Raw genomic sequence first — 22147 nt, 5'->3', positions numbered from 1 at the left:
AATGAAAATATAAAGATTATTGTTGATATTTTAGGTTGAGAAATAACTCTTAAGTAGGCTAACAGTTGTTGCATCTACAATAGACACAGTGTGTGTGTGTGTGTGTCACAGAATTTTGTCTTGTAATGGAAATGTGTTTCCCTTAGAGGATCTCTGTCTCTCCCTCTCTCCCTCTGTCCCTCTCTTTTTCTCTCTATGCATGGAAGGAGGTTGGCATTTACTTGACAATTTCTGCCTTTAAGTGCAGGCTTTAAGTGCAGTGTTTTTATCTACACCTAAGATAGCTGCAGACCAGGACAATTTAACAGGCAATTTAACTGACCGTGTGTTAGTGAAGCTGTCTGAGTCCCACTCTCTGCCAGAGCACCATGGCATGATGGATGTAGGCAGTCTGGGCTAGGTGAACACACACACACAACACACAACACACACAATCCTATTGAATACACAGACACACCACCCTGCCATATTTTCCCAATACAAACACATATGGGCCAATCCACAGCCAACCCCCTTCCATTAAGTCAACATCTTGTGCTGGCGGTTGGAACAGTGCAGGGCTGGAGTCAGGTCGTCCAAATCCGTCAGTAAGAGGAGGCAGAGATGTTTGTCATCCTCCTCTCTGGGCACCATCCTCCTGGAAGAGAGAAAGGGGGGACAGAGGGTGGTGGAGCTACGTAGCATCTGGCTCTGGTAGCTCCAGCTGCAGGGAGAGGAGGGGACAGGAGCTGCTCTGCTGCCCAGGGGAGACACTCTTTCTGCAGCCAAAACCACTCCACCACCATCCTATCTGCTGGATGGAGAAGTGGCGAATCAAGTCAGACGATACAGAGAAAGAGTTTGCAGGTGTACCAGTTTGCAGGATAACCTACAGTGAGGAAGAAGATGTAGTACAGACAAAGTATTGATATTTAGTTTTTGGATTGTTGTTTCAGTGTTTTCATTATAACGCCAATTTTGCATTGATCTCTTGATTCAGTGCTTTGAGAAGTATTAGGGTCATTAGCCTATGGAGACAAACCTTTTTACATCGGATAATAATAACATCTTTCTGGCTACACTTAGCTACCGAGTGTCCTCTGTCACAGAACAACCCTGCAGCGACAGCACAAAGGCTGGAAATGGCGTCTGTGGCACATGCGCACACTTGAGCACAGTTTCCCTCAAATATGCCACAGTGCAGAGAAGGTGTAAAGAAAGTATAGTAACGCCAACTGACTAGAATGTTGGACCAGAGGAAAATGTCACCCAAACGATGACCAATAAATCACAGCCCACAGTCAAAACAGCCAACGCCTGGAGACAATCTTTAGTATCTCACGTCAGCACACAAATGATGTTTAGCCAGTGGCAGACACTTAGCACCAGACTCTATCGCCTCTAAGGCCACTTTGTCACAGATCTATGGATGATTCAAAGCCTGGGGACGGCATTTAGTATTAGTTTATTTGTGTTCCAGGGTTTGTTCTCAGGCGATATAGTTATGCTGATTGAAGGAAGGCGATCAAATTAGATGTTTTGAGGGAGAGGATGAGAAGTAGTCAGAGGGGCAACACATGCATTGTCTTATTGTGAAGTATGACCTTTATGGGGGGAAGATCTAAGGGGCTGAGGAGCCCCTCTCCTCAATCTAAGATGTCCTCTGGGAATAATTAACCCCATTCTCCCATTAGGCCACTGGGATTCACATTGCTTAGATTGGGAGTAATCTACATGAGGAGCCTACACGCACTGTTCTTCTGATCTCTACCAGGTGTGTGCATTTCCTGTTCAATTTTAAAGACATCCTACCCCTTATAATGTGTCACAGTATTGTCAAATCATTGAGTTTTTTGCAGGATATGATATTGTATACCTTACTCCCCATGAAGGATGACGGTGTAGCTAATTTCAGATGCTGTAAGACACACAAATTAACATACGTATATATAGTAGAGAAGAAAGGCAAATGAGCACCATATATCAAACAAGGAAACCAAAAAAACTCTCAAGTTTTTGCACCTCTTCCTTAGTTGCAACACAGGCCTTTACCACAATGTTGTGGTTAGCTGGAGAAGCTAATGAAATTAGCGGCACAGATCACAAGCATCTGTTTGATGTCGCTAATGATGTGTAAAGGGGGCTGCCATGTGCTATTGTTCTGATCGCCTATAGGTGCATGTCTGCATAAAGTGATGAATGTCAAATTCTCAAAAGAGAGAACACAAATTTACCATTCTTTGTGAAAACTAGACCATTAATGTCAATCATGTGGACAGCTACAGAAAGCCAGAGGGGTGCCAACTCACGACAAGCGCTGGTCCCCACAGTCTCATGATGGCGGTCCCCAGACGGTCTGCTGTAACAGCTCCAGCTAATCTTCTTTTCATGGCCTCCATTACGACCTGTCAGGACATAAATTGACAGTAAATTGCCATGTTTATTAACACAGCACTAAAATAGCAACTGTTCTGCCCCCTCCCTGCAAATGTTAACGTTTAACAGTGACCAATGGGATCAATTAAGATGCAGCATAAAATGATGCTGCACCAAAACAAATCCCCTCACACACACACACACACACACACACACACACACACACACACACACACACACACACACACACACACACACACACACACACACACACACACACACACACACACACACACACACACACACACACACACACACACACACACACACACACACACACTAATATGCCTCCTCAAACATTATGTCCTCTGTTGATGACCCCCTTTGAAGACCTATTCAGACAGACACTTGCTCGCCACATATTTGCAGCTCGAGTAACGATGGGAAGGGCCATGCTTCACGGAGCACTGCATCAAGAGTGTCTTGAGTCTGAGACTTGCTGCGGCCTTTGCCATATAACACAGTAATTACTAGATCAAATCTGTTCAAATTGAGGCAACGCTGTTCTGTGATCCCTCCTATACTAATCAGCACACTGAGGTATGGCTGTGCGACTATAAATTGCTGACTTAATTAAAACCAGGACCTCTCTGTCATCTAATTACAGGGAGAAAAGGTTATTGCTTCAATGCAATTTTCCAAATATGATTCCTTCACAGTTATTAAAGGCTCAGGCGTCGTTTATTGTTTCAGATTTTTCAATATGGAAATGGCCCCAGTGACAGACGTAATGACTCGGGGAAAACGCTTCATCTCGATAGTGGCCTGGCACGGCCATTTGTCTAAGATAAGTGGAGCGGACAGGAACGGGGAAATGTCATGGGAGGCATCCCATGATTGCCTCCACTTTACAGTTGTCATTAAACAGAGCAAAGGTTTCTTTTCTCCTATGTGGCAGCAATGGGAAGTTTATTAATCTATCCAGAATAGTAGGGGCGGTGAGTTATTATAACTATGAAAATTCACAAGGGAGAGGGAAATTGTGGAGAGTAATTGTGTTCCCTGTTATTGTTCAGTCAAATCAATATTCTACTTCAACTCTTCCACCAAGCTGAAACCTGAATAAAAACTGTTGTAATGAACGTCACACAAAACTCATATTCATTAAGAAGAGCACAGGGAAATCCCAAGAAAACACTGCAACCCCAAACAATTTGTAAAAAAATAAATGGGAGGAACTTTGGTGGAATTACGGTGCCTGACGAAAATAAAGCAGAGAAGTAAATTAAGAAATAATGACATTGTAGTTTCAAAGGTCACAACAATAAATGTGCCAAATTCTCTCTCCTACATGGATGACGTACAGCAGGTAGGCCTGCTCTAAATAAATGAGCACATGGTTATAATAAGATTCATTGTTTTTTGGTGAGCCAGTGATTGTTTTAGTCTAATCTGCTTTTTTGACTCTTTTATTGAACAACGTAAGGAAAATGTTAGCTAGCACCTTTATTGAAGTATCCAAGATACATTTTGGGCACATTTTTTACATGTTTCCCTATTTTAAACTAGGGCTGCAACTACAGCCCAAAAGCCATAGATATTCATTCAACTATCAAAAATCATTAAATCCTTACATTTGAGAAGATAAATGTTTGTCATTTTTGCTTGAACTATGACTAAAACAATGAATCTATTATCAAAATATAGGTGCCAATTCATTTTTTCAACTAACTGATTTGCTTAAATTCAAATATTATATAGCAAACAGGACTTTTCTGGGTATAACATGGGCATAACATTAAAATCATCATCGTGTTATAAGTTTGAATTGTTTTCCACTCTGATATCTGGTTTAAAGCTGCAATTGGGCAGCTTGAAGTGAAACAGGAAGATGAACTTTGCCTGAGTTGCAGCTGACTGACAGCACAGAGCAAAGCACTCTTAACTTTACCTCAATTTGGTCAGATGCCTGAGCAACAAATTAAGCTTTGACAGCAAAAAGCTGAGAAATTACCCTAGCAATATCTATGCGATTCTGGCTTTATCTTCACTAAAAACTGGGGTACATCTGTTCAACAAGCTTCAAGAAGAGACCACTTATTTTTCTACTAATATTGAATAAAACATTGCTGAAAAATCAAACAATTATCTTCAAAACAAGACGCATTTCCTTTCAGGTAAGTACTTTGTGTACTACCACCAATATGTAATGTAAAAAAATAAATACAAAAAGTCACATTCACTTCCATAAATTAGTGTAAGATCTGTTATTCATAAGCACTTAAATATGCACATGTTCTGATTAATCTTTCACGCATAAACAAACTACAAAGCTTTCGCTCCACCAAAAAAAAAAAATTGTCAATCAGATAAATAGTCTGTAGCTGTAAGCGTGGGGCAGAAAGGCCACAACAGAACTGTATATCCCGGACACTAATGCTCTGTGTCTCCCACCATAGGGTTTTCTTAATTACATTAACCAAATGCCTTCTGCAGTGTGTGTAATCTCATGGTTAACTGAACACCCCTGTAGCTGCAACCCCCTCCCTTTTCTATTCCTCAGTGAAATATTCATGTTGAAAGCCACTCTTCCCATCTACTTTCTCTCTCCAACATGTTAATGCCTGCAGTTGTTCAACCATGCTACTATTGTTTGAGATTAATTCCAACTTCCTGATAACCTTTAACACATTGGCTATGCCTCAAAAGCATCCACTGTTAACCGGGGACTACGTCGATAAAATGGTATATATTTTAATATACTGTATATAGTTAATATATAGTTAGGCGCCATGGCTAAAGTTGAAACATCTATAATATCGTTTACAAAAAATAGAATTTCTTCTTGTAGATCAAGCTTGTTAGTCTAATATCAATAAGTATTTTTTTTATTTTTAATATAGCCCAGACTTAATAAAGTTTCTGTTGATTTATATATTTTTAGTAAATTTTAGAGATGAATCTCACTGGGAAAAACACATTTGTATTTCTTCATGTCTGCACAACACACTGATTCAAAGTGACCAGGCAGGACTAATTTAAATATTTTAACTATTCATTAATTGAATAAAGAGGCTAGTTAGCCCCAGGGCCCCTTTATAATCATAAATTGGGGTGTACTATTTATGCTAAACAGCTAAGTGCCATGTGCTGGCTTATTATGCTACTGATGAATGGCAAAGTACATGTGTCTCCTGCCCACTAAGGAGGATTAGGCACGGCAGTGTCAGCAAGTTGTTTCCAGGGTACAGAGTCTGCTCTTCCACATTACAGCATGTTGAGATGCTTCTGAGTAATGTGATTCTTCTAGTCATCTTCATGTAAATACGATTGCACCCTCTTCCCATGCAAACAATTTCTGCGTCTTTCTCAAAACATTGTCGTAAGTTAACAAAACCGGGACACCTCCAAAATATCACAGTGACAGGCGTACTACAGACTAGAGAGTGTTGCTGCCGCGTGCTTGTCTAGGTTTAATACCAGGGTGCACCGATATAACTTTTTCTCTCCCAATACCCATAACTCAGGGTATCTACCAATACAGAGTATGATCCGATACCAGTGTTTCTTTTCCAAATATGAAATCTCACTGTGTAGAACTCATTGTAATACTTTCCATGTAAAGGTTCCTTTAGGCTCCATGGTGCCAGGAATTGTAATAAGTTAACTTTGCACCTAAAAAAAAAATAATTAACTGCTGCAAAAAAAAAAAAAGGTTAAAATGATTGCTTAATAGAGACTGTGAAAGCTTATCATCCTGGCTATGAGTTATGTCATTTTTAAAGCAATTGTTTTCGTTAATTTTAGTATTTGTTGTATTTGTTTGTTGGTACCATGATGTCTCTCAGTCACGACTCCTGAATCTGTGCTTTATTTATATCAAAGACCACAGTGGAAATAAGTCTTGGATTTTATTGTGTCACACTCTTTTCGCTATAGCTGTGATTATGACTACAGCCATGAAATATCTTTTGCTGTTGTTGTCACTGGTTGTGGCTGTAGTCATGGCTGTGCATTGATGTGATTAAGGCTGTGACACATTAGTTTTTAAGGGGTATAACACTAACTACATGCTGGAGTTGTTTGTGTGAAGTGAATTGACATTGTTGAGCTGGCTGAGCATTAATGAAGCTACTGTATTCTTGAACTCCTATGGTGTATTGATAACACATTTGTCAAATTTGATAGAAGCACCGTGGCTTTGAATCCTATGTGGCTTTACAATGTTTCCTTGGCTAATTTTAATAGAAGCTCTAAAAAGTAATTACAGTAGGCCTGCAGCTACCGTAGCCATATCCATAGCATCATAGATTTAACCACAAATGTAGTCATAGTCTGAACAATATCCACAGCCACAGCTCCAACCACTAGAGCCAGGCAGAGAAGCAGCAGTTGTGCTCACAGCCAGTGGCTGTATGATGGAGTAGGATAGAGTAATGTGCAATAAATGCATGATGTAAAGTGTCACATCATCTCTCCTTTCTGTAGTATCTGCATCTGAGTGTTTCCCTAAACTGGCAGTGTATCAGAACTGGACTGGACCAACAAACTAACTGTCCCTATGTATCAGTGGGAATGCAACACCAAACGTAATGTAAGGGAACTCAAAAGTAGTTCAGGAAAAAAGAAATTCAACTGTGAGACCCTCCCCAGCATTAGGCAAATATTTTCTTTGGATGCTCCTTTGTACTTAGAAATACTGCAATACCCTTATCCGAGAACTAGCTCTGTTGGTGCTGGACCTAAGCATCACACCCAGAATATTTTATTTTCCCCCACCCTCCCAGACTTCAAATAATAACAAATATGAAATATATCAGATGTACTGTCTGTCATGATTAAATCATATGATGCCTAAGTTGTATGGCCAGACATGTTGGAGACACAAATATCAAAACACACTTTAATCACCATCGGTAAATTAAAGTTCTTGCTATTCATGCACTCTCTCTTTATGGTGCCGGTTAACTATGCACAGCTGAAATGGCTTTTACAGGCAAAGTGACTTGAACAGTAACAGTTTCAATTTCAGAGTGAAATAGCTGCAGGCCCATGATTTTTATGACACATAGCACAGTGGAAAAGTAAAATAGAAAAAAAAAATCAAACCAAACTTGAATGAGTGCTCAATACAGACAGCCATCCCTTAAGCAAAAAACAAAAAATACATAACCCTCCCACTTTTCTGACGCTTTCTCATTCCTAATACATTTTCTACAGTCCCTAAACTAAAATACAAACTACCAACTAACTTGCAAGCCTTAAAACTCAAATGATTTAGCAGCTATTATTCTCCATAAAAAATAATTCTCACACTCACATTCTGAATCCCAATCAGAATCTGGTTTAAAGTAGGTTTTCACATACAAGCAATTTGCTTTTGTGTTTTGGTGCATATATAATAAACATAAATAGCCTATATAATAGAAAAAAATACAATAAAAGAGCTGCAGGAATGTGCAAAGATATATTCTAGGGGATATCCAAACAGCTTTTGTTCAGCAACCAAACATTATAGGCTACATTTTCTCACTCTCTAGATGAGGTGCAATGGTGCAATGTGCTGTACTATTGAAGTATAGAATTAACAAAAGTATGTAAGCTACTCAGTATTCACTTCATTTTGTCCAAAAAAGACTCACAACAGTGCCTCTAAAACACACAAACACAATGTCTGAACATGTGCACAGGCCACCTAAAATATTTTTAAGTGCAGTGTTGTTTGTTTTCAACAACTTCCTGCTTTGGTTGTAACATTACAAACTACAGCCGAGACAATACTCTCTAGGGTTGCATATTTGTTGTTGACAGTGCATAAGCAATGGGGGCGTGAACCCTATACGTCGTGCACATACCTGTACGCTCGTACATTTACACACAGCCACGCCGTAATGGCGGGTGCATGTTGGTACGAGTGGGAACACGACCATGATACATGAGCAGCTCTGCAGGTTGTAGTTGTAGAGCTGTAACAATTTCGTATTTTCCCTCCTTACTGGTTTCAGACTGACCCATTCTGACTCCATAGTGAGCTGAGTTTGAGCGTGAGCGTGCAACGTGGCGCCCTGAATCCCTCTCGTGTTACCGACATCCCGCAGACCAATGGCAGGGATCCTGGCAGCGGAGGAGGCTGGGCCCTGCCTGAAACGGACACTGTGATTGGCTGTACGTAAGGCGGCAGAAAATCCCGGTTTGGTTGCATCCCTCCCTCAGGAAATAGGGCGCAAGTTCTCAAAGGGGGACAGGATTGCCTAAAACCGTTTGAGTGAGGACTGGAGGTATTCTCAGTGGACCTGTCTGCAGCCTCAGGTCCTCTCTGCAGGTTTGGTTATTGCGCAACTGCACACATCGCTGCTAAGGACAGGAAAAGAGAAGTTAGTGTGTGTCGGTCGATACAAGCAGTGAAAGTGGCTACACAGCCGCTTGCTTATTGTGAATTGTAGTGTCACAGGCCTGTTTACAACTAAGAACCTCCATCTTCATCTCTGACAGATGGACGTCTTCTCCTTCGTGTATGCTGCGCTTCTGTGCACTGTTGTGGTGCACGGTAAGCCAACGTTAAGGAAAGAGAGAGTTCTTCATGACCCAGAACTGGGAAGGCCTGCCCACGAAGACAATAAAAGCTTCCAATACGACCATGAGGCCTTTCTTGGCAAAGAGGAGGCCAGAACATTTGACCAACTCACCCCCGAGGAGAGCAAAGACAGGCTCAGGTAAGCACATCCTTACTCTGACACATGAGCTGATTTTGATATCAGTCTCTTGGTGTTACTGTCACAGGCTCATTTGAGCCTTTGTTTTTGTCAATCCCGCACACTCACTTCTCTCCTGCCGGAGTCTGTTGCGTGTAACCTTTCAGGCTAAGGACATTAAAATTTAACAACATGAGCACAAGTGCCTGAGAAAGCATTATTGCGCCAGCGGTACTATTCGCACACACTCCTACGGAGTTAACTGCTCAGCCGGAATCTTAATTATACATCGTCATTAAAGAACCATTTGTAAGTAGTGAAGTTTGAGTAAAGTTGTGCGGCAGTAGACAGTGTTCATATAGAGCTGCTGTCACTGTAAAGTCTACACTTCATGTGCTACGTAGTCCTGTTTGTGTGCTTCAAAGTGTTTTTTCGCCACTGCCTAGATGTCAAGTTGGCACCATGTAGCCTAACACACGTTGGCTAAATAGGCTTTCCTCCCAAAGAAAATTCTTTCCTGTGGTGATGAGAGTGGGAGGACCCTGTCACCCCTGTAACATCACAACGTGGCAACCCAGGTCTAAGAATACACCCCAGCTACACTGCATTCTTCACTGAAAGGGGGTTGCCTGCGCCTCCCTGCTGAAGCCACATCCCTTAATAGTAAAAATTGTACTACCAAATATTTGTTTTCTCTCCTGTCTGCTGGTAAGAATAGTAGCTCAGTGTATTGAGGCGAGACAGCACACAACACTTGACTTTTGTGCTTGTTAATCATCCTTGAAAATAAGAAAGTGCCTATATTGGATCTTCAACATCTTGTTTGACCGTTGAAAGTATGTATAATAACTCTAACAAATGATCTCTGTCTTTATTCTCTTGCTTTACAGTAAAATAGTGGATCGGATAGACGGCAACGTCGATGGCTACATCACCACAGCCGAACTCAAGGCTTGGATAAAACGTGTACAGAAGCGTTACGTTTATGAGAATGTGGCAAAGGTGTGGACAGATTATGACCTGAACAAAGACAACAAGATTTCATGGGATGAGTACAAGCAAGCCACATACGGATACTACCTCGGTATGGGTGTTTTCGGCAGCTATGTCCTTTTCTTTTTTTACATACAGTAATAAAGTAGCAATTTATACACATGAGAGTAACCTGATTTTAATTCCCCTTCTTTAGCCAACCCGGAGGAGTTTGATGAAGCAACAGACCAGTTCAGCTTCAAGAAGATGCTCCCTCGTGATGAGAGGAGGTTTAAAAACGCTGATCTGAACGGGGACCTTGCAGCAGACAGAGAAGAGTTTACATCCTTCCTCCACCCTGAGGAATTTGAACACATGAGGGATATTGTGGTTCTGGTAAGCCCTCTGTAACCACATGGTAATTAAGTATGATTAGAAAGGGGCAAGGCTAGTCTGTCTGTGGGTACACTAAGCACAGTTCAGATTTGCATGTAGGAGAAAATGAAATTCCCTCAATTTAGAGTTTTGCAATTTGTCTGTCCACTAAGAGATATTATTTAATTACTGGAACAGATTTGAGTTTCTATTCCGTGTCTTTAATCTTATGGGCCACTTGGATGAATGTGCTACATTTGGATAACTACTTATGCAATTTTAACTGGGCAGGGAAATGATTGACTTTCTGCATTTTTTTTTGGAACAGGTCCAGTGGGATAGACCAACTGTCCCATTTAAGACCCAATCTTTAAATATAAATTTGGCTTCATGGAACAGTTGCGTGGCAAATGTTAGCAGTGATGCACTATGCTGCTATGTTCATAAAAGTTGTACTACCCATTTGACAGAGTTAATTATTAATCTCTCATTTTTATGACATCGAATGTTGCCAGCCAGTGGCGTCTAAACTGATTGTGGTGAATCTGGTGGAAGCTTAGCCTGTTTCTCACAAAAGTGGTTTGACTCGTTTTCTATAACACACATCTTTCACACAACCATGCAACAATGAGTAATTGATGGTGTATGTGGGGAAAGAAATGGGAAAAAAAGAGATACTTTACAGCTTTAGAAAGGACATAAGTGTAGGCTAGCCGGACAGCTCACTAATGGAGCTTGTAGTGCAGGAACATGAAGTCATCTCACTGAGTCAACTGTGCACCTACAAACTCATTCACATAACGAAGCCCTCTGTTTAAATGTCCGGCTTCACGTATCTACCTGCTGATATCTGCTTTCAGAGGCCAGAGACCTCTACTGCATTACACTGTAAACTGAGAAAAAACACTGAGAGGTTTCTTTCAACCTTGGATAGCCTCCTCAGTTTCCCCTAATAAGTACAGTGTATCACAGCACAGTTGTTTGGAATGGCATATCCCATAATGTCTTTTATTGTGTTGTAATATTGTCCCAGAAAGGCTTTAGTTTAGTGCAATTCCAGACACATGAGTATGGTTCACCTCCAGCTCGCCACAGAGCCTCCACTATAGTTGTAGGTTGGTTACCTGTCTGCCTTTTGATCTGTGGTGTTATGAAGAACCATAGATTCTTCCAGCCAACATCTCTCAATACCCATGAGCTAGTGGTAGTACATACATTGTGTGTACATTGGATACCATTCTTAATCTGAACTTTTGATATTTTACTCTAGTTCCCATTTGCTTTTTATTTACATACATATTTTTTTATACACTTACATATACATTACCTTTTCCTTCGTCATGCTGGCTTATGTTTTGTATGTTTGGTATGCCAGGTTAATTTTAGTATGACCTGTGGAAAATTCTGGACAGCACTTTGAGCAGATTGGTTGGTTGAATATGATGTTAGACGCCATTGGTTGTTTCACCCTTATTCCTGGTTTAATGATATGGGATTTAGACTATACTCTTTTGTATAGTAGTGGCCATAGTAGCAAACTATGACTAGTATGTTACTGACTGAACTGAAAGTTATAGACTAGTGTGATTGTGATGGGCCTCTCAGATGCTTCTGAAATGTACAGAATGTCACGCTGTCAGTGTTTACAGGGGTCTATAGTGGTCTATAGGTCATATTTTTAATGGACATATCCTTTTTTGTTTACACACAACCTTTTACAGGTTAAGTGGGTAAAGAAAATGGATGGATGGATGTTCTTGTTTATTATTAGTCGGCGATTAGACTACAGAAGCTACATGGCTATTAATCATTCAGCAGGTTTCAGAGAGGGCCTCTCACCTGCAGGTAAGGATGCATACAGTCATTTCAATCTGTGTAGCTGCGTGTGTTATGCCCGGATGCATTGCAATTAGTGTACATGTGTGCGGTTGTAAACTAATGATCAGCTCACACGGCAAGCCTTTAAGTAACCATTCAGTCAAATTCACACTGTCGAAACCAGGATGTGAGAGAGAGAGAGAACCATCTACCAGGGCTTTAAAAGCCAATGCTTGCTAACGTGTATATCATATTTTAATGTGGAGGGTTTGGCTCTCATTAGCAGGGAATCCTGTAATTATGTCAGTCTGCCAGTCCAGCTGTAAGCTGACCCTCATACCTTTACTCATCCTGCCTGGGGCGACATGTTTCTCATTTATTACTCAAAGTGAAAGTTCCACTATTGTTGACCCTTGTGTCTCCCTTTTTTTAATGACATCATTAACTCCTTCTGAATGCAGGAAACCCTGGAGGACATTGACAAGAACGGCGACGGACACGTGGATGAAGATGAGTATATTGGTAAGTTTAAGTAATGAATTGAAATGATTTGGGTGAAATTAATTAAGCGTAGCAATATGCTATCCAATGCAATACAACCACAAGTAGAAATTAGTAGCATAAAACAGATAAATGTGAATACAGTAAATATAGTAAAGATGGAAATTCATAATGGTAAACCTTCTACACTGAAAATGGCAACAACAGGCCGGTTGTCACAGAGACAGGAAAATACAGTTGGGTATCATCATCATAGCTGTTATTAGCATAGTTTTATTAGCAAAATCAATTACCTTTTCTTTGATTTACCCCCACTTTTAGGTGTGTGTGTATATGTGCCTTTTGGGTTTTGTTCATTTATGGTTTTGAGTTGCATTCCACTACCTTTTAGATATTTTGTGTTGACCTGATGAAGGAATCAAAGATAACATTTGAGGTGTAAATCATTTTTTTTTTTTTATTTAAACATTAACTTAAAACTTTAACTTTTTCAATTCCGTTGTCCTTGGCTGTTTCAGCCGACATGTTTGCTCATGAGGACGGGGGTCCGGAGCCGGACTGGGTCAAGACCGAGAGGGAACAGTTCTCTGACTTCCGAGACCTGAACAAAGATGGTAAAATGGACCAGGACGAAATCCGCCACTGGATTATGCCACAAGACTACGACCATGCGCAAGCTGAGGCAAGACATCTGGTGTATGAGTCTGACCAGGACAAGGTGCGTTGTTTCAGCTGCATCAACACGTTTAAGATCCATTTCTTGTTATCTTGTGTATGAGGTCTTGTCCACACTTAATGATTCATTTGAAAGTGCTTTTTATATGTTGACCCTTTTCAACTTACACTAGAATTCTACACAGATGCATCTTTACGGATACAACTTGAATTTTATTATTGCTGTGGCCATGGCCTGAAAATTTTTTATTATTTGTTTTGTCACATATGTTAGAATAAGGCTTACTTATTTTGCAATTTCCTTGTCCCTCCTCAGGACCAGATGCTGACCAAAGAGGAGATCCTTGGAAACTGGAACATGTTTGTGGGAAGCCAGGCCACCAACTACGGAGAGGACCTCACCAAGAACCATGACGAGCTCTGAGATCTCAGCGCAGTTTCTGACGCGTACGTGAGGAGGGTTGGTGAAGATCTGTCTTCAGAGGCAGAATCAGACTCTTGCACCTCCTCCCACCACCGGAACCACCGCTCCATCCTTTCCTTGTTACGTTGGGACAGATAGTGTGTTGGATTGTAAAACCATCACTATAGATACCAAACGAGGAGGGATAAGGGTCGGTCCTACCACTAACACTAACCGTCCATCTCGGTTTTATAGCGACAGTTCTGTTTCTGACATTCAGGAGCAAAGCCAGATCCAGTGGACTTACTTTCTGACGGTGCCTTCCTGCCGCATCGTCGGCTTCACTGCCACAGAGATCTGTGTGGATAGTTTTAAAAACCTGTCAAAGCTGAATGCCGAGCTTCAGGTCAATTGTCAGATACCATGCAATCTGACAAGGAACAGTTTTTGATTGCCATGTTAATGTGAAACTACAACAGATTATATTTATTTATCAAATCTCTTCTCAGCTTTAGGTTTGAGAGGAATACAGTGTTCAACTAGAGATCGTTTTTGTTCACAAATGATGTTTCTTTATTTACAGTTTTCCTGACCATATGACTTTAATGATTTGTTGTTGTTTTGATTAGCTAAGTGCTTTTAAGAACTGTTCATTAACTGATGTTTAATGGCATGGTATTTGCACCCGTTTGGTTTTAGCTGGGGTAGCCTGTAAAAGATTTTTTTCTTCATACTTAGTTTGAAATGTATTTATTGGCATACTTCAGGCCAACAGTGTGCTCCATGTTAGATTTGTATAGACCTTTGCTGACATTTGAGCTTTACCTTTTTACAGCGGTCTAATTTAATTAAGGTTGTTTTTTTGAGGATTGTATTGGTTTAAATACGTAACTTCATGTGACTCCTTGCTTCCTGTTACGTCACTTCAGGGTCATCTTTTTGTATCGGATGTACCAAATGTTTTTCCACATTTTTTTGTGTTGTTTAATGGATAGTTTGTATGACCGGTGCATAGAACTATGCAACTTGTGAAAAGATCAAACTAGGGCCAGAATTTGTAATGGTAGTCACATTAATGTCACTCAAAACTATTTTTTTTTTCTCCTTTTTGTATTTTTCTGTTGTGCTTTGTTGTCCCAAACCTCAGATGCATTAATAGTCCACATCACAAAAAACATGTCAACATATCTCCTTTTTCACACTGCACATTCTAACAAACTATGTATAAATAAAAAATAAAAATGTATTGTGTATTTTGTGTATTAAGCTGCAAAGCATCATTATTGGATTTGTAATTGTTTCTCTTTTGAGTATTGCTGTTCAAGGATAGAGACTGAATACTGCATAAATATGATAGGCAGAGTAAAGGGATTTTTTTTACAGATTAAATTTATTAATTATTGAGCTTTCGATTTACCTTTTGGACCGAGCCAGGCAAGCTGTTTCCAATCTTTGTGCAAAGCTAACTGACAGACGTGAGTGGTATTGACCTCATCTAACTCAGGGCAAGAACGCAAATAAGGTAATTTCCCAATATGTGGAACTGTCCCTTCAATCAACGGGATTACTACTCAAACACAAATGGATCCATCTCTCTAATACCAGTTTACAATACAGTTAAAACAATAGTGTAGCCTTTAATGCAACTTTTTTTTATGTCATAATTTCAAATTGACATTTTCTGAGTCAATCAGTCTTGACATTTATGGAAAATCCCACAGTCTCCTCAGAATGATATGCCTACATATAAATAATTAAAATACTGTCCTTCTCATTTCTAGCTTAAGCAGTGTCCTACTTTCCTTGTCTCCCTATGATTAAAGAATATGGGTACAGGTCAAAACTTGTCTGTTCACTCGCAGTCTGCAGCAATTAGATTCTAGACTACAATACATGATACTTTAAACACCCTTTCTGTCCCCTAGACTGATACTCTGAGCAAGTTCACAATTTCCTTCTTACGTTAATGCTCACACTCATTCTGCCTTTGCTCACTGGCAACAGACCATTTTTAAAGACATCAGGCTCATTTTGTTGTGCATTTGAGTAGTTATTTGATAGAGGTTTTTCTCTTTTGGTTCTCCTAGCATATGCTATGTACTGCTTATATGTGTACTGCATGTGCTCAAAGTTTGACATGGGCATACTGTATCACAGGTAGCTATATTGGGTATACGCCATTCAAATGTTCAAGTCTGCTTTTTAACTTTTGACTCATTGAACACCAGGAACATGAACGAGCGGATGCTGTTAACACTTCTCATGACTAATTGCGGTCCGCACACACGCACAGCAGAGATGGAGTTAAGCTGACTTGCTGTTGCTGCTGGCTGTTGCAGCAAAACTCTCAGATGTAACTGAGAAAGCAGCTCTGCCACCCAGCCTGTCCCCTCTGCTTGCTCATGTGGAACATATGGATATATGTGTGCCAGTTAGCATGACAAGTCAAGCGGGACCAATGCGATAAAGCTCATTAGGAACAAGGGACAGGGCGATGTATGTGTGGGCTGGCTTATTCTGTTGTGATGTAGGACCTTCTTCAAACACTCTCGGACCATGACTGCAAGAAGCCAAAAATGTCTGGAAAGCTAATACATATACAGGTCAGGTCTTTTCATATATATATATATATATATATATATATATATATATATATATATATGTCTTTGACATTTTCCAGGTTTAAATAACTTTGTAAGAGGGCAACATGAAAATAACAATGATTATTTCATAGAAATTTTCCAAAAATAGGTTACCAAATTCTGGCGTTGCTCCACTTGTACAGCTTCATCCAAGAATACAGATTTCTTTTCAGATGAATTCCTTTTTTGTTCATCTGACAAAAAGCTCCAGGTCTGAGGAACATTCAAAGTAGAGGTGTTGCCTGTGGTGACATGTGAAGTTTTTAGTTATTTTTGGTCTTTATAATGTCCATTGGATAATCTAATGGTTGCTCTATTGCCTAAAGAGTGTGGGGTCAATCTTGCATCATGCATTTGAATAATTGGGAGGACTTAAACACTAAGTAGCTCAATGTACTTCCTCCAAATACCATATGAGGTTTGTCATGTGTCAGGGTGCATCTGTGTGTCTGAGCCATGTGTGTGAGTGAAGGTGGATGAGTATTAGGGGTGCACAGAGATGTAAAAGAACCAAATTTGTGTTTGCCTGAGCAAGATGGGGGCACATGGACTATCTGTGCAGCCTGCCTCGCGGCCATGTTTAACAGCCTGCCCCTCTTGTTTATGATAGGTTGCTAATCATTCACACTGGGGGAGTGTGTGTACAGTAATGCCTTCAGACAGCTCTCATATGAGTGTCTGCGTAGATCAACCCCTCTCCACTGATAATAATGAGCCCTCTGGGTGAGAACAGGGTGGAGACAGTGGGAGAGGAGGGTCATAAAGTGAAGAATATTAATGTCTAAGACTATAAGCCCCCCAATCCAGTGTAATTTTCACTTAGTCTTGTCCTCCAACGATCTCCTTTTAAAGAGCTTTTTTTTCAAAGTACACTGCCATTTCCATATCAGCAATTAACAGCAGCAAACCCAAAGTGACTACAACAATTAAACTGCCTGCATAACAAACTGTAGTTTGTGCATCCCCCTTCAAATCCCCTGCTCCTCTCTGACTCTTATCATCACGATGCCCTATTTTTCATCGGAATATATATCCACGCTCCCTCATCTTTGTCTTTCATCTCTTGTGTTTGTTCTTTCTACCCTGGGGATTCGTAGCCCACTGTGTTGTTTGTAATGATCTTTGGGACATCTGACCCATCCAGTGCCGAGGCTTTCATAACAGGCTTTCTGCCCATTATATAAGAACATGCATCACTAAAAAAACTGTACAATCTCCGTTCATTATCGAGCTGTTTAGACAAAACATTTGATATTTATCAAGATGAACGGGAACTTTATATGATTTTTTTGCATTAACATTGAAGGTCAGATTATAGTATTGTTGAAACTGCAGTGAATGAGTCAAATGCATACTGTAACCGCCCACAGAAGAACTTTTTATATTATATAACATTTAGAATAATATTATTGTTATTGCTATTATTGCTATCACCATCATAATGCTATCACCCAGTATGCTAGGAGTTGTATATAGTTATATGAGGTCATGTCTTGTAATATGTCTGGGAATTTGGCAGTTTTACCAACCTAAAATGAGGACTTTAAATTTATGGTCAAAAACTTGCACATTAAAGGCCAAAAAAAAGAATGTTGCAGCAGGAAAAACATTTGTCAGACATGAACATAACTTTATACATCACATTGTTAACGAAGAACTTTTCTTCAAGTAAAATCTGCCACAAAAAAGGTCCCCCTCCTAAAACACACCTCAAGTTTAAAAAAAAAGAAGAGCCCATCACTTAAAAGTGTAGCTCTTAAATCATTATATTATGAACAAGAAAACATCTTCAACCATCTCCATCTTCAATCTCACTTAAGAACAAAGTTTTTCAATATGATGATATATATAATTAAGGTGACTACTTAAGGACAATAAATGAAGTATTCAAGGATTTCTCCACCAGCATTTTTTCCATGGCAGTGTGGAATAAGTATCATTTCGACCATCATGTAGGAAATTCAAATTTATGGAAAATATATTTTAACAGTGGAGTTACAAAATATATTTGAAAAATCCAAATGAAACGGAAAAATATACCCTCTTTCTGGTGTGTGGTGGAGGGGCTGCATTGGATAAACTTGGACCTCTGACCTCAGTATTTCTAAAATGCTGGCGACAGCCCTGATGCTATGCAGACTATTCCTTCTGTGTTTGTGCAAGTTGTGTGATTGTATGTGCGTGTCATGTGAATGTAGGCTAATTCAGTGCCTCACATGTTTCTACTTCTGGACAATGAAGCTTGAAGGAATCCATCAATCTTTCATGTCATCTCAGAGAAAGTGGTTGTCCCTCTTCTCTCGCATCGCAGGACTCTACTCCCCCTAGTGGTGATGAGACAGAACAAGAGGAAACCTCTTTTTAGCAACTGCACTTGTGCTCGTCTATCATGATGAGTTTTTATGTGCCCATCAACGCAGTGTAGATAGGGAATCGGCCATTAATGACTACACAATTAGAGAGGAGCCTTTAAAGAGCGATACATTTCAATTTAGGAACCATAAACCTAGTGAGTTGGTAACTAATTGTAACTGCTTCTGGAGTAATGGGAGCCCTTTGGACTGAGGTCAGGATGACTCAAAATCAGTTTCAAACTGCTTTTACACAGCTTCTTCGCTGCTTTAGTCGCCCAATCATTCTGACAGGACGCTGCATATCTTATAATGATATGTGCACAGAGAAACTTTTCAAGTTTTAATTAAAAGATGGGCAAAGTGGCCCACAGTGGAGTTGTTTTGGAGTTCATGGCAGGGAGGTTGGAGACAATGCTATCCCAGTGAGACGGATATCTTTGGACAAAACGCCTCTCTCGCTCCATTTGTCTCTTTCCTTTTTCCGATTCTCTCTCCCCGTGTCCCAGCATCTGGATACCTTAGGGATGGAGGGGAGGACAGGGAAGACAAGGCCTTGTTTCATCATTCCCATCCCGCTGTTCCCCAGGGGGCTTGGGTTGGTTTGTGATCTTGTGTCTCACATGATAGAGACACATATAATCCTGTTAGGCATTAATATCTTCCAGCAGAATAGAGGATACAGCAGGAGAAAAGAAAAGAGGCGAAGATGAAAGATGGGATGGCTGACGAGAGAGGGGAATATTTAAATAGCTGTGCATCTATTTGCTGGCCCACATATTGGTTTGGGGTTATACATACATGTGTGTTTATGTGTTTCTGTGCCTGTGTAGCCTCATGGGATCCTTCCGGCTGCTGCGTGCATTTCTGACAGACTCCTCTCAAGGTGTTTTCCCCTTGCTGTCTTTCTATATCTGCTCCATCTCTGCTCCCTGAGTGAGAAAGTTTACCCTCTAGGCCCCATCTGAGCTCCAGGCCCCCAAGGCCTCTGCATTCCCAAAGCTCCTACACACCGGAGCCCCTCAGGCTCCCTGCTTTACCACAGGGAATAACCCCCAAGAACCCCTCGGCCCCTCAGACTGTGGAGCAGCAGCTCTGCACAAGAGAGTCAGCCCGAGGGGAGGGGGGATGCTGTCTGGGAATACAACTAAGAACATGCTTCACTTAACATTTGAACAGTCCCTGACAGCGCCTCCTGTTGGTGCAGCATTGTCTTTGCATGCAAGCCTCCTTGTAACCCCGTTTAGTTTCCTCTCTGGGGCCTTGACCCTGTTAACAATCCCTCAGGGCACATAGAGGCCTCTGTGTGCTACATGTGCATTGACCTTTCCTTCTCCCGGAGGTTAAATAATGTCTTTTTGGCCCAAAGAAACACAGCCGGAGCTTTATAGTGATTTGGATTCACCTGGGACTTCACTGAATGACATATTGAGAAATAATATGCCTCCTTATCAGACCAAGTAAATGAAAAGACTCATTAGCATGAATAAAGTAGAGCTTGGAACTTGCATATATGAAATGAACTGTGCTTTTTTCTTGGCTTTCATTGTGACAGTGAGGTTAATCCCACTTGCATTCAAAAAGAAACCTTTTTGGGGAGTTGCATGTTGATATGGAGGCTGTGAAGTTAGCAGGCCTGCTGTCCTACAGATGTCTTGGGCTGTGTGTTACCAGGTGTACGTCACCTGAGATTACCCACGCTGACACCCCTTAAAGGCAAAGTGCCAACAGTACAGCTGAGGGGGCATCTGGTGGCGTGTGTGTATGCGAGTGTGTGTGCATGTATATGTGTGTGTGATCATGCATTCAGATTGGTGGTAACGGTTGGCAGAAGTAGAAGAGTGAAGACATTGTGGTGTTATCAGATACTTCCTTCCACTATCACCAATCAGAAACAATGTATTGAAGGAAATATAGATCAGGTGGATCAATGTAGGGTTGAGGTCAGTGTCTCCTTAAGTGTGGGTGATAATGATGGCAGTAATAATTGAGGATGTTTAAAGCATGGGTTCCTCACGCTCCACAAAGCCTTGGCAATCTCCAGTTAAGAGCAAACTGGAGTGAGTAAAATGTTCAAGTCGGCTGTCCCTCTGATCTTCCTGAGCTTCCCGGGGCCCCTGCAGAGAAAGAACAAAGAGAAGCACTTCTTAATCAAAGTGCATTGGATTAAGAAGCAGGAAAAAAACAGAACATCACAGAGATACTACCTTGCAGCTATTAAGTGGATTGGAAAACAACCTGAATCACCACTTCAAATGAGCGGTCTGTGACCCTGAAATAGTCGAACGGCATTTTAATATTTCTGTTAGTTTGGCAAGTGTCAGGATGTGCTGTGAAAATGAAAGCAACAAAGCCACATCTCACAAACGTATAATGATTTATTAGACGAGGAGAGAGGGAGTTTGTGTGTGTGTGTGTGTGTGTGCATACTGTATGTGTGTTTCTGAGTATGAGTGAATGTCTTCAGTGAATGTGAGCTGTTGTTTCCATATGTGAACATGTAGCTAACAGCTAAATTTACCATGTGCGTGTTAACATCGCTTTTCCAGGTATGTGACATCATTAGCCCACAGAGCCATGCCACTTTGCTATTTTTCCCACATTTAGTCATATTTTATTAACAAACCTGCTGTAGCTGAATCATCTCATATCTTATAAACTTGACACAGAATTCCATCCACATCATGTATATTTGATGGGCCAGGGCATGCTCTGAACGTGCCTTTCCTTTTCTCACTTTCCTTGATTTTAACATTTTTATTGTAGCCACTCAGGGCAAGACTGAATTGGACATGCACTATATGAAGACTGAAGTGTATGATGGGGTCAGTCACACTTCAGCACTCACAGCTCAAGTCCCATCAGCTGGGCTGAAAAGGCTGATACTGCCATCATGTGGCTGAAGGATGTAAAACTGGAGGCTGTTATTTACAATAGAGACTTGAGTGTGTGTGTGTGTGTGTGTGTGTGTGTGTGTGTGTGTGTGTGTGTGTGTGTGTGTGTGTGTGTGTGTGTGTGTGTGTGTGTGTGTGTGTGTGTGTGTGTGTGTGTGTGTGCATATTGAGGCCCAGCCTATGCAGAAGGGGGCATTCAGTGAAGTACAGCCAGCTGACATGGAGGTATGTGTCTTTTCTAATGAGATTTACTGGGCTCCAGATGTTCCTAGTTATGAAGATGTGTGTCGGAGATTTAGGAGGGTGAGACCTGCACCCTGTCAGAGTCGCAGTGGGGTGCTGTTTTACTGTCTGTCACCCCCCTCATCCCCCACCACCACCAAATCATAGGTGGCCTCTTAACCTGACAACACCAACACCTCTTCTTTCTCACACACACACAAGCATACACCATTACCCTGGACAGCAA

The 22147-nt window shown here is 40.9% G+C and overlaps 1 protein-coding gene across 1 annotated transcript; it reads left to right on the top strand.

Annotated features, from left to right (window-relative positions):
• Nucleotides 1-8538: 8538 nt before the first annotated feature.
• rcn1 (reticulocalbin 1, EF-hand calcium binding domain) lies at nt 8539-15044 on the top strand. The gene is made up of 6 exons (XM_028583111.1): nt 8539-9068; nt 9938-10131; nt 10237-10415; nt 12674-12734; nt 13232-13431; nt 13705-15044. The coding sequence occupies exons 1-6, from the start codon at nt 8848-8850 to the stop codon at nt 13810-13812; spliced, it is 963 nt and encodes a 320-aa protein (XP_028438912.1). The 5' UTR covers nt 8539-8847; the 3' UTR covers nt 13813-15044.
• Nucleotides 15045-22147: the final 7103 nt, after the last annotated feature.

This window comes from Perca flavescens, chromosome 1, assembly GCF_004354835.1.
Source record: "Perca flavescens isolate YP-PL-M2 chromosome 1, PFLA_1.0, whole genome shotgun sequence".
Classification (NCBI taxonomy): domain Eukaryota; kingdom Metazoa; phylum Chordata; class Actinopteri; order Perciformes; family Percidae; genus Perca; species Perca flavescens.
The sequence above is the reverse complement of the archived record's forward strand: the minus strand, read 5'-3'. Positions and strand labels throughout refer to the sequence as shown.